Genomic DNA, 13,150 nt, shown 5'->3' with positions numbered 1-13,150 from the left:
TTGCCAAGCCATAGTACGTCAATCAACTCGCGGCCATAATACTAAAAAAATAATTTAAATTATGTCTTTTGGCACCGTTTTTCTTCGTAGAATTCAATCACACTTTTCTCATCTCAATAACAAAAGACAGTATGCAGGGTCTGCTTTTGCTCCTCTTGGGAGCGCAATTATCGCGGGTTTCTGGTCACCCATTCTTCGCACCTACCGCTGTTGACCAGGCACCACAAACGACAAAGCTTGCGATCCCACCTATGGTGGCTGATGTCGATGGCACAGTACAAATCCTCGAGATTCGAGACGAGCGAGAGTTGAATGAATTCTTTGCTCGTGATACCACATCTACAACTTCCTCCACAACATCTACAACCTCCACCACCTCATCTACCACTACATCCACTACATCCACAACATCGAGTACTACGAGCTCGACAACTTCTACTACCAGCTCAACTACCTCTACCACCTCCAGTACCACGTCCTCCGATTCAACTTCAACATCCACCACATCTTCTTCCACATCAACTGGCACGAGCAGTTCGACAACAACAACAAGCACCTCCTCCACCACAACAAGTACTGCAACCGCAACAAGCACCGAAACCGCCGCACAAAAGAAGAAGAACCATCAAGGAAACATCAATGCGATTATCTTCTCCTGTGTCATGTTGTCCGTCTTCGCAGGCGTCGCCATCCTCCATTGCTCCAAGGAGCGAGCAAAGTCCAAGCGTATCGCCGCCCGCGAACTCCTCAAAGCCACCGCTGTCGTTCCTGCACCACTCCAGCCTGCCAAGAATGAGTCAAGCACAAATCTACTCAGTGATCGTTCATCTGTGATGTTCAGAGACAACCCTTCCCCCGCCGAATCGCGACCCGCTACGGCCCAAGGCACTGCACCAATTCACGAGGCTGAGCATCATTGAGTGATGAAACAGTCTTTTTTCATTTTCGCATGAGATTCCTTTCTGGGCCCCGTGGGCTCAAAATACCATGTCTTTCTTATCTCTTTCCTTGTTTATAGCATAGCCGTGTTTCTCAATGCATAGAATATTTACATTCGTCACGAATTGTGTTTTCGGTCCAGATTTAGACTTATGTAGACCCGCGTGGGTATCTTTAACTTCTGCACGTGGTTATTGACGATCCACGTTCCCGATAAGAACTGTGATCAACGCGCTCTCTTACTTCATCCCCAATTCTAGGTCTGCAAGATAAACTTTCGGAGTCGGAGTCGGTACTTCGTAACACTCTATGTTGAGAACGCAACTCTTCAAGCTTGGTAATTTTTGCAATATTTTGAACATAGCTACGCTTACTATGATCGTTCGACACGTCAGTTTAACCCAAACCCCATCGTTTGTCTTGTATTAGTTCACTCTCCCATTTTTCATTGTAAGCTTCTTGTATAAATACGGTCATTTCCCACAGCCTTGCCCATGAATCAGTCACAAAGTAAATCCTATAAACTTCCAAGTCAATATGGGTGGTATATTCTCAAATTTGAGAAGAAACGACCCGGCTCCAATTGCAACACATACTTCAGCTCCCCCAGAAAAAAACGAGATAACAATCACCGGGTTAGCCACAGAATGGCCCTCAAAACTAGTTACCCCAGACGATCTCAGAGAATTCGCCCAGAGTTTATACCCCGCAGATGCACCATGGTTCGTAAGATTGCATAGTTCCTATATCGATTTGCCATACTAAAGATATCCCAGGCTTCAGAGGCTTCTCAAAATCAACGAAAAAACCGGAATTGAAACCCGATCCGTGGTGGACCTATGGGCAGATCCTCGATGGCGCCGAAAGGATCCCCCAAAAAGCTGAAGAAGTCGATACCGCCTGGCGACAATATGGTGTCCAGATCGCTAAGAAAGCTGCACATAGTGCTTTGTTGGATAGTGAGATTCAAGCAAGCGACATCACACACCTTGTCGCAGTCACCGCCACCAATTCTGGAAGTCCGGGATATGATCAGATTGTTGCCCGCGAGCTCGGTATCCCGGCGACGGCCGAAAGATTATTGATAAGTGGTGTTGGATGTGCTGGAGGCTTAGCTGCCCTGAGAATGGCTTCGAACCTGGCTAGGGCGGCTACTAGCCAAGGTCGACCGGCTAGGATTCTGGTATTGGCATGTGAGATTTGCAGTATATTCATTAGTTCGGAACTGCATGCGGCGTCAACTTCACAGGATATGGGGATTGGTGTGACTTTATTTGGTGATGGTGCGGCCGCGCTGGTTGTATGCAATTCGCATGGTATGACTCGGGAAAACAAAGAGAAAAATCTCCCAAGGCGCTTTTCGATTGTTGATTCGCGTTCTGCTATCACCCCAGGAACCCATGATGAGATGGAGGATAAGGTCACCAGTACTGGCTTTCGACTTGTGTTGTCGAAGAATGTCCCCAAGCTGACATCCGCATCACTTGCACGGCCGTTTCAAAGTCTGATTATGGAGAATGGGATGTCCGGTGCTTCGGCAACGGATTTCGATTGGGCAGTCCATCCGGGTGGCTTGTCTATCATCAAGGGGGCCCAGGCGGCGATGGGGCTGCCGGATGAGCTGGTGGTGGCAAGTAATGAGATATACAGAACCCGTGGTAACACATCTAGTGTTGCTGTTCTGGCTGTTCTGGAGAGGCTGAGAACTATGGAAATGAGGAAGCAGGATGTCATTGCGTCGAGCTTTGGCCCGGGTCTTACAACTGAAATGATGTTGTTAAAACGATGGCAATGAATACATATAAGGACACGACTTTCATATAAATTAGTTCCGCTCAGGTGTTATCTATTAAATAGAATATATGCGCAAGCGAGGATTGCAATTGATACTATACATTTAGTCTATCGTTGAGGGGCACATAATGACAAGGAATGCGGTGCATTTCTGTGGCTGTAGAAATGACTATGAAAAGTGAGCAGACCGTTTGGGTCATGTACCGTGGAGGTATCGATCATTTGAGTTCTACCTAACTACCCTAGAATCGCTTGATTCAATGCCATATTAAAACTTTTGGGACAAGATTTACCCAATTCCTTTGTACTTAGAGAATTTAGTCCACAAATCAGACGCTGATGAGTCACGTAAGGACCAATCGGTATCGTGGCTGAAAGGTATACTATCCGGATTATTTGTTGAAGCTTCAGGAATCAAATGGAATTACAGGCACTTGAGCAGAAAGTATGGACTGACGCGACTCACAAAAACTCAATACATTACATGGTGACCTTTCCTTATCTCTCTATTACTCATTGTTAGAGACATCCATGCAGTTTCGGTCTTTGATAAGAGTCATTCTGTTGCAGCGGATTATTGTTGCTAGATCATCGATTTCGCCCTCTACAAAGCGAGGGTTCTTCCGGGACGCGGCTCGGATCAGTTGGCAAGAATCTTCAAGAAGGAATTGGTTGTCTTCTAAAGTGCGGATGTGGGCGCAATGAACGAGGATTTGCGCTTCAAGGCGTCGGACCTGCCCTTCAAGGAGGCGATTGCGATCATACAAGGCTTCTTTCTCAGCATCAAGAACAGTATACTGTGTAGTCATCGATGGCACTGCGGTGGCGGTGGCGGCTGGGATCGAAGGGACAGCAAGAGAAAGCTCATTTTCCTCTGCTCGCTGTTGGGAGGGAAGAGGTGCGGTTCTGCAAAAGTCGCAACGGCTGTCTTTCTTCCGCCAGTGGCAGTTTCCGCAAGCCTTGATAAGATGCCCCATGTCATCAATGACGACACATTGTGTCCAGGGGCCTAGGTCTTTGGAGCATGGCTTGCACTTCTGTGTTGGAACCCGCCCGACCGTCTGAATGATGGCGGATTCCGCGTTTGAAATGACTTTGCTGAGCTGCTCGTGAAGCTGTTTATTGGTCCAGATCCTGCTCGCTCGCAGGACTGGCTCGCGGACAGGGGTCATTGTGATCAAAGCCTTGAGAAGCTCGGACTTGATGACATTTTCTTTCCTAGCCACACTCCACGGCAATGTCATTATGGCCTTTGAAATTTCGCCTGGGGCCTTGTAGTTGATTTCAAACGCGATGACCGGATCAATCTGGAGATCTGCTGTGTGATTGTGACTCGCGCCATTGCTGTTGCTATCGTCAATTAATGCATTTAAACCAAAGCCCAAGGAATAACTTACTTTTCTGACATGGGAACGGGGACTGAAGAGCTCATATTGGATGAATGGGTACTTCACAGCTGTAGTGGTACTGACGAAAGGGTTGGTGATAAGGATCGCGAGAAAGTCGAGTAAGAAAGAGGAGAAATATAGAAAGAAAACGGAGGAAGGTCAACAATACTGAGGGACGCGATGAGCCAAAGTGTAAGAAGTGAAGGAACTTCCCATTATACGGTCTTCACTTTCCTTTCTCGGCTTATGCAGAGCGAAGGCCACCTTATGCAATTGACTGTTATTGATGTGGACTATCGTTGATGTTGATTGTTGTCCATGATGGTTATTGTTGATGCGGACTGTCATTGATGTTGTTTAATGAATCTGATATTATAACACGTCTATAGAAGATCCGCATGGGATCTCGAGAACGAGCGGATAAACACATAAGAACAACCTGGAAATCAACATAGGGCCCTGCGTGAGACCAGAGCGTGATGGAGAAACGAAAGTAAAAAGGTAGCTAAGCTGAAAAGAAGGACGTGCCTGATATTTAACCTTGGAAGTACGACGAAGAAAATAATAGTGTTGAATAATTTTATCCTAGCTTAAGTTTCTGACAGACGGGCGCATCGAACAATATGGATCTCGTGAACATATTAATTCAGCGCTCGCCCGTTGCGCCAGACGTGGCCGTGCCATTTAGGTCTAGTCTGGCCAATGTAGCCTGCTGCTCCTCACTTTATGGCAACACCCTAAAGTATCACCAGACACTACGTGAGATTACATCCATGGGAGCTCAGAGACGGTTCAGAGTTTAGTTAGCTTTTGCCGAAGAAAACTTGATACTGCAAGCGGATGAATAATAGGCAAGGAGTCAAGACTGGCCATGGAAGATTACATTCGCTTCTACGATGTGGTTGATCGATTCGTAAAAAATGGTGATAAGAATATGACCCGCTTGGATGACTTCAGACATATCATTCAAAAAGCCTTGCAAGTTGCCACTATACGATGTCAATGACTTTGAAAGTGCTTAAGGCTTCGGACTTTGCAGATACAGGAAGCCCCTTCGTGTGTTGCCCTAATACCCTAGCCACTCCAAGGACAACATCCTGACTGTTGGCCATGGCCCATGTACTTCTTCATATGACAAAGGAATCTTTGTTGCCAAGAGCAGCACCGACGAGATTTGACGGAATGGCTAAGCTACATAGTCCGAACAGTGACAGAACTTCTAAATGTTAAGTAACGCTCATATTGATGATTATAAATGCCTGTAGATCAAGTAGCCGGGAGATGCATCCGAGCCGGCTAATCATCACGTGACCATGACATCCGATCTTATCGGGATCCGACGTTCGCCCGAACCCGGAGTTTTCTTTCGGATCTGCATGCGGGGTCTCGTTTTTTGCAGTGCACGGGTACGTTCCCATATCCGCCATACTTTCTATCCCGACGGCCGATGCGCGGCAGTGGTCGGATCGAGTCCGGTATTCCTCCGTCGGGTGGCCACTGCCGTCACATATTATAGCTTTAATGTCTTGAAATCTGGATCGGCAGGTCTAAATCTGAACTTGTCACCAATCTCACGAAACTCGTACTGAAGACTGGTTGTACAAATATCCACTAACCGGTTAATCTAAGAGACCGCGAACCGCGAAACAAGACTATTACTAAATAAAGTCAAACGCGACAAAGTTTAAGTCATGGCAAACGATCGCTCAAGCAACGCTTCGCCGTATTCACCCGTTCTCGAGACGAGTCGCATCTTCTCCAGTCTTTGTGACCAGTCTGAGAGACTCAGTTTACCCGAAGAAGTGCTCGCCAACAAAGACAAAGTCTCATTTTCAACCAGTCACAATGAAATTTACTTCCCAATTCCTTTCAAGGAGACTGAGACCCTTGCCGCACTGAAAGGTGTCGAGGGCTCTGTGGCCGCAGCCCTTGCCGATCTGCGATTTGGAGCTACCGAACAGTCGCGTAGTGTGCAGGTCAGCCTGGAAGCGGCCACGGCCTTCGGATGTCAGGCGTACATGGCCAAGATCGATGGATTGTCAAAGTTGGATCCTAATGTTAAATCCAAGTTGAAAGGTATGTTAAATCAAGCCCATGATAGAGCTATTACTGACCCAACTCTCAGACACGGATCTGTTGGCTGCGCAGTCGAACGGATACCGTCGCATGTCGGCGAATCTGTATAAAACCAAGAATCCAGGGGAGTTCTACCATATCCATGGCTCTCTCGAGGCTACCACAACATTAAACATGATCGGTCTCGAGGGCCACCGTCCCGACTTGACAGACTATGAAGAGATCATTAAGGTTATTGAGGCTCAGGTTCAGAAGTACACTGTTCCTGAGCTGGAGGCAATGAATAAAGAGCGCCGCCAAGCGGGTGTTCCAGCACTCAAATATGAAGACTTCATCAAAACCCCACATGTACGTTCCCAATCCATTCTTTGTGTTTAGACCCCAAAGAAACTAGGGAGCAAGGACATATGCTTATTTCAAAAAACAACAGGGAGCACTCAATGTTGAAGAACCACCATGGAAGGTTGCCAAGCTTCAAGGAGATATTGCCCCGACTCCGTTCCCGGCCGCTCGACCTGGCAGCAAGAGGATCCTCGAGGGCGTGAAGGTGCTTGAGATGTGCCGCATCATTGCAGGTCCAACCGTCGCCCGCATTCTAGCCGAATACGGCGCCGATGTGCTGAAAATCACCAGCCCCAACTTGTCTGACGTACCCTTCTTCCAGGTCGACGGAAACATGGGCAAACGCGCCGCAGACCTGGATCTGAAAACCGAGGCCGGTCGCGCAGAGTTCGAAAAGCTCTTGGAGGACGTTGATGTGATCGTCGACGGGTACCGACCAGGCGCTCTGGAGAAGCTGGGTTACGGCCCGAAGGCCATGGCGGCCCTTGCCGAGAAGCGCGGAAAGGGAATTGTCTTCGTGAACGAGAACTGTTTCGGCTATGAAGGTGAATGGGCCGGACGGGCTGGATGGCAACAAATTGCCGACTGCGTAAGTGGATCACAATTATGAAGCATGAAATTATCCAACTAACATTTCAACTAGGTAACTGGTGTCGCTTGGGCCCAAGGCAAATTCATGGGTCGTGACACACCTGCCGTTCCCCCTTTCCCCATCTCCGACTACGGAACTGGATGTATGGGCGCCATTGCCGCGCTGACCGGTCTCTACCACCGCGCCAAGACCGGTGGTTCATACCACGGCCAGGCTTCCCTCATGCACTACGATCTTCTGCTCTTTGCAGTGGGTCAGTACTCTGATGAAGTGCAAGAGAAACTTCGTTCTGCCCAGCCAGCAGAGTTCTTCCAGCTTCGTCACTGCGATAGTGTTGATCGCATTTCCTCGACTGTCCTCAAGGGGATGCAAAAGCGGTTCCCGCACTTGTATTTGGATCCGGGGGTTGAGTCTGAAGGTCGCCATCCGCTGACCGAGAGCTGGTTCTCCAAGGCTTATGGTACTGATATTGAGGTTGTCAAGCCTATTACTGTTGTGCAAGGTGTGGATAATCAGTTTATCAGGGCCAGTCGGCCCAATGGGTCAGATCGGGCTACCTGGGAAGATTTCGGGAATGAGGAAGAAGGTGATTTTAAGAAATGTTGATTACTATTTCAGCGAAATATCCACTTTGGGTATACATGGGCTTTTTTACCCTGCAACTATTTAGGAATTTCGGTATATTTGTCCTTTTCATGATTAGATTACTGTTTTCGGCAAAAACATCTATCTCTTGGCAAATCGAATTTTTGAAATTACTCCACAACCACGCCAGTTGGCAATTAACCGACAACGGGAGGTTTTCAATTACCTCTGGGGCTCCATTTTGATACCATTTTCAAGCGCGTATCGACATGGTGGCTCCGGTCAACACCTGGCCGCCTCTTTCAGGGGCCGGTCGGGTCGCGCCCGCCGACACCACCGCCAGAATTTTAAACGCCAATCATGACATACGTAAGCTACTCGATCATATGTAGAGTCAGGCAGGTCACCAAGTCCCTAGTGTAGTAATTTCCTGCCTCAAAAGCGTTGAGGAGCTCACTGCGGACCTCCTGAAGAACCCCTTTAGCGCGGACTAGCGTGTAGAGTTTTCCTAGCTGCGCTAGGAGACGCTCGAGATGCGTAAGGATTTAACCGCTATACAAGCTATAGTAGAGCGTTAGATGCCTACTCGAGTAGGAACCTCCACGTTCACTAGTATTATATATAGCGCGCTAGCGCCTACCTATCACCTCTTATCTTATAGTAGCGCGAGTTCTACCGCCGGCGTTACCGCTTCTAAGGTCGCGTAGGACCACGAGGTTATAGTTCGATTAAATAACCTAGCCGCTACTAACTAGTACTATAGAGACACGCCCGCCGCTTTAACTAAGAAAGTTAATTATATACGCGCTCGTGCTATATAGGCCTAGAAATTAGCTCCGCTAGCCTCTATTAAAATCTTAGTATCCCGCTAGCTATAGTTAGGTGATCTCCACTTCTCCGTCCGCTCTACTAAGGAAGCGGAAATTCTTTATATATACTAGGAGTGGGCGCGGAGCTTATATAAGAAAGCCGAGGTTCTATTACTAATATAGGGCATTATAATCTATAATATTAATATATAGTCTCTTAGCGTTAATTCGCCACGTATAGAAGAGCTAAGAGGGGTATAGGATATAGTGATATCTAAGCTAGTGGCTACTAATTAAGCGGACTAGGGCATAGTAGAGATCACGAGGTTAAACTAGCTCCATACGCTAGTTAGTAAATTAGGCTCGCTCATGGCGGAATTCTTATCTCTAGTCGCCGCTAATACCGCTATTAACTAGGGCGTGCTTTAGGATAGTAACTATCTTTCTACTATACTATATAACTAAGCTATACGCGTACGTTAGTGTTATAATTATTAAAAATAGGGCTATATAGGAACCACCTATCTAATTAACAAACCTATATACGTGTACTATGCCGGTAAGCACCTTTCTTAGAGCTACCTATAGAAGGCCGATAGCACGCTAAGCGAATATAAGTATATTAATTACGGGGGCATATATACTATATAGGCAACGGAATATCCAGAACGGGAGAAAGAAGTAGAAAAGATAAAAGAGATAAGTAAATATTAACTAAGATATTACCCTATACTAGCGTACTTCTCTATTAACGCTCCTTCTATAATACTCTACCTATTACCCGCTAGCTCGTGGGGAACGCTAGTAGAGTCTAGCTAGGCTTCGGCAATAGGCCCCTATTTTTTAAATTCTAGGGCCCGGCCTAACCCATAAAATATATGCCCCCATATAGGCCCCCATATAGGGGCCCATAGGCCCGATTTTTCGAAATTGATGCCTGATTTTGCCTGATTTTGCCTAATCTCTGCCTGACTTTACATATTTTTTGCCAAGACTTTTTTTTTATTATAGTCCGTTCTGGTCTATATATGTATAGCAACCACTACTTCTCGAACCTTCTACCCTAACTATTATAATTATATATAATATAGCTTAATATAAGCTTATTATACTCTATTACCCTAGATTACTCTATATTTAGGGTAGTTGGATATAATATAAAGTGGTAATTTTCAAAGTGATTGACTTGCCATATTAATAGGGGAGATATATATATGTAGAACGTGTAGCTTCACTACCTCAATAACCATATATATATATCTCTAGCCCAACCACCCTTTATACATAGTTTGATTAAATAAAAAGCTATATTATCAGGTAAATACCTTATATATAAGCTTATAAGCTATAAATTACCAAGGGCTATATGATATATTATATTTAAAGTGGTATTTCACCACTCCAAAACCAATATTTCTACATATTTTATAAAAAATACACATAAATTTAGACCCACCAAAATAGGCCCAAGATAGGGGCCCATATAGGCCCGGGCCCATTTTAAAGGTAAATAGGGGCCCATTTTCAGATCGGGCCTAGCCCGGCCCATTAGGCCCGGCCCATTTGCCAAAGCCTAAGTCTAGCTCTAGCTCTAGCTCTACTAGTAGCGGCACTAAGAGTAGTGACTCGCCCACTATAGGAGCCACATAAGAAGGATTAATAGAGGCTTTATTAGTAATCAGGAGTAGGCTTTAGCAATAGGCCCCTATTTTTCAAATTCTAGGGCCCGGCCTAACCTAAAAAATATATACCCCTATATAGGCCCCTATATAGGGGCCTATAGGCCTATTTTTCTAAAATTAATGCCTGATTTTGCCTAATTTTGCCTAATTTCTACCTGACTTTATATATTTTTTACTAAGACTTTTTTTTAATTATAGTCTATTCTAGTCTATATATATATAGTAACTACGTTTCCTCCTATATTCTACTCTACCTATTATAATTATATATAATATAGCTTAATATAAGCTTATTATACTATATTACTCTAGATTACCCTATATTTAGGGTGGCTAGGTATAATATAGGGTAGTAATTTTTAAAGTAGTTAATTTTCTATACTAATAGAGAAGATATATATATATAGAACATATAGCTTTACTACCTTACTAACTATATATCTAGGTCTTCGCCCTAACTATCCTTTATATATATAATTTAAATAAAGAATAAGCTACTATATAAGGTAATAACCTTATATATAAGCTTAAAAGCTCTATTTTAACTAGTTTAGGTAGGAGTTCTATAGAAATATAGATTAATTAAACTAGTATTCTTAATTATATAGCGCGTGGATAAGACTATTATAGTAATAACTAGTTAGAGCTATAGAACTAGACCTATATATAATATCTAACTAATTAGGTTCTAGAAGTAATATCTTTAAAAATCCTTTTATTCTAGCTCTCTCTTAGCTCTATATATCTAGTATATTAGAATTAGGGTTTCTAAACCCTCTCTAGAGCGATCTAATTACTCTATCTAATTTAATATTAATATTCTACCCTATCTAGAGTACCCTACCTACCCTAAATAACCTATCTATCCTAGATACCCTATTTAATAGAATTCTATAGTTTTCTACGCTAAAAGCTAGAAATTATACTATATAGTCTTAAATAAACTATAATAGCTTCCTAAAATAGTAGAAAACTACCCTAAATAGGTTAAAGGATATTAAATTATCTTTAAATTAGATAAAATATAGAAATTTAATAATTTAGTCCTATATTAAGTAGATTATAGAAGTTTAGACTAGACTACTAAAAGTACGCTATATAGTATATAATATACTATTTAACTACCCTAATTAGAGTAATAGTAAAGGGTCTATTAATAGGACCTCTACTATTTATTATTATATTAAGAAAGCCTATAAGTCTAGGGTTATTAACCCTAGCTAGACTTTAATTAAGAGTAGCTTTATCTTTACTATAATAAGCCCGCTACCCTACTATCCTACTACCCTACTATCTTATATTATATATATTATATATATATTATATATATTATATATATTATATATACTAACCTTAGCTAGGAAATTTAGTTAAAGTAGTATATTATCTATTAAGTATGGTTTAAGCTACTTATAAACTTCTTTATTATCTACTATCTATCTTTTAATATCTTAAATAATTAGTAATTTAAGGCCTTTATAGAAGGAATAGCCTAGCTTACTTTAGTCCTATTTATCCCCTCCCCTTAAATCTTATCTTATCGCCTAAGAGATAAAAGCTTAAATTAATAAATAACTACTTTAAGCACGCTTCTAGAAGGTTCTAAGCTCTTAATTACCCTAGATTACTAGATATCTTTATACTCCTAATCTTATCTAGCTATTATAGGCTATTTTCTAGATCTAGACTAGTACTATAGGGAGGTCCTATTAGGGTTTAAACCCCTATATAGTACCTATTTAGATAAGTAATAGAATCTTAAAGTAGATTAGAGTAGGATTAGGGGTAGATTAGGGGGAATTAATTAAGATATAATTAATATAGAATATATATATATTAATATAAAGATCTATATTAATTATATCTTAATTAATTCCTCTTAATCTATCTCTAATCTACCCTTAATCTACTTTAAGATTCTATCTTCTTCTTTTTAGCTTCTTTATACTAAAATTTCTATATCTAGGCGCTAACCTTATTAGTATAGTAATTCTAATACTAGAGAAGTATAAAATATTAGACTAGATTATAGCTATTACTATAGATAACGCTTTAAATAATAAGACTTTAGTCTTATCTCTTTAAGAATTTCTTTAAGAAGCTTATTTAAAGACCTTAATTACTTAAGTCCCTTATATAGTATATATAATCTAGCTATCCTTAAAGTAGTTACTTAGGATAATTAGGGTTAACCCTAAAAATAATAATATAGAGCTAGTTTAGTCTAAAGATCTCTAAAAGTATAGGGAAATTAGCTAAATAACTAATATAGTTCTTACGCTCTAGAAAATATAGAATCTAGTAGTCTATATTAATATAAGCCTATAAAGATAGGATAATTTCTAGATAGAATAGATAAAAGATAGGATAAAAGACCTATTTTACTCTATCTAAGATATTTAGACTTAATAGAACTTAACCTTTCTAATACTAGAATAAGCTATTTAGATTAGACTAGCTCTAGATAGCTATTATAAGCTATTCTAGGATAAAATATATATAAGATTAGATAAATAGTATTAAATTACCTATCTTTTATATATTATAAAGCCTTTCTTTATATTTATTACTATATTATATAAGATAAAGGATATTACTATATATAGTATTTTTAATATCTATAATACCTTATTCTAGTATATTAAGTCTTCTATTATTAAGCTTTAGTAAAAGAAGGTATATTTAACCTATATAAGCTTATATATAGGTTATATAAGCTTATATAACCTTATATAATCCTATACTAATTATATAACTCTAGCTTTTATAGAAATAAGATATACTTTTAGCTCTATAAGTAGCTAAATCTAAGCTTTAAGAGTATTACTCTTAGACTATAGACCTAGCCCTAGGTAGTATATATATATATAGAATAATCCTTACCCTATAATATAAGCTTTAATTCTTTTAATCTAAAGAGTAGAAAGATAAGATAATTAATTA

At 41.5% G+C, this 13,150-nt stretch overlaps 4 protein-coding genes across 4 annotated transcripts; 3 read left to right on the top strand and 1 right to left on the bottom strand.

Moving 5' to 3' along the window:
- Positions 1 to 131: 131 nt before the first annotated feature.
- N7503_000151 (uncharacterized protein) lies at positions 132 to 920 on the top strand (the record flags this gene model as incomplete). Its single annotated transcript, XM_057059712.1, has 1 exon — positions 132 to 920. One exon carries the CDS (start codon positions 132 to 134, stop codon positions 918 to 920), a length of 789 nt encoding a protein of 262 aa, XP_056926635.1.
- A 738-nt stretch (positions 921 to 1,658) lies between these two features.
- N7503_000150 (chalcone synthase B) lies at positions 1,659 to 2,734 on the top strand (the record flags this gene model as incomplete). The annotated part of the gene is made up of 2 exons (XM_057059711.1): positions 1,659 to 1,665; positions 1,716 to 2,734. 2 exons carry the CDS (start codon positions 1,659 to 1,661, stop codon positions 2,732 to 2,734), a joined length of 1,026 nt encoding a protein of 341 aa, XP_056926634.1.
- A 508-nt stretch (positions 2,735 to 3,242) lies between these two features.
- N7503_000149 (DUF3716 domain-containing protein) lies at positions 3,243 to 4,165 on the bottom strand (the record flags this gene model as incomplete). Its single annotated transcript, XM_057059710.1, has 2 exons — positions 3,243 to 4,083; positions 4,131 to 4,165. 2 exons carry the CDS (start codon positions 4,163 to 4,165, stop codon positions 3,243 to 3,245), a joined length of 876 nt encoding a protein of 291 aa, XP_056926633.1.
- A 1,647-nt stretch (positions 4,166 to 5,812) lies between these two features.
- Positions 5,813 to 7,737, top strand: N7503_000148 (CAIB/BAIF family enzyme; the record flags this gene model as incomplete). Its single annotated transcript, XM_057059709.1, has 4 exons — positions 5,813 to 6,197; positions 6,247 to 6,545; positions 6,628 to 7,128; positions 7,183 to 7,737. 4 exons carry the CDS (start codon positions 5,813 to 5,815, stop codon positions 7,735 to 7,737), a joined length of 1,740 nt encoding a protein of 579 aa, XP_056926632.1.
- Positions 7,738 to 13,150: the final 5,413 nt, after the last annotated feature.

The sequence above is a fragment of the Penicillium pulvis genome (genome assembly GCF_028828015.1).
Source record: "Penicillium pulvis strain IBT 33274 chromosome Unknown contig_10_segment0_segment0, whole genome shotgun sequence".
Lineage (NCBI taxonomy): Eukaryota > Fungi > Ascomycota > Eurotiomycetes > Eurotiales > Aspergillaceae > Penicillium > Penicillium pulvis.
Note: the sequence above shows the minus strand (reverse complement) of the source record. Positions and strands in the feature narration are given on the sequence as shown.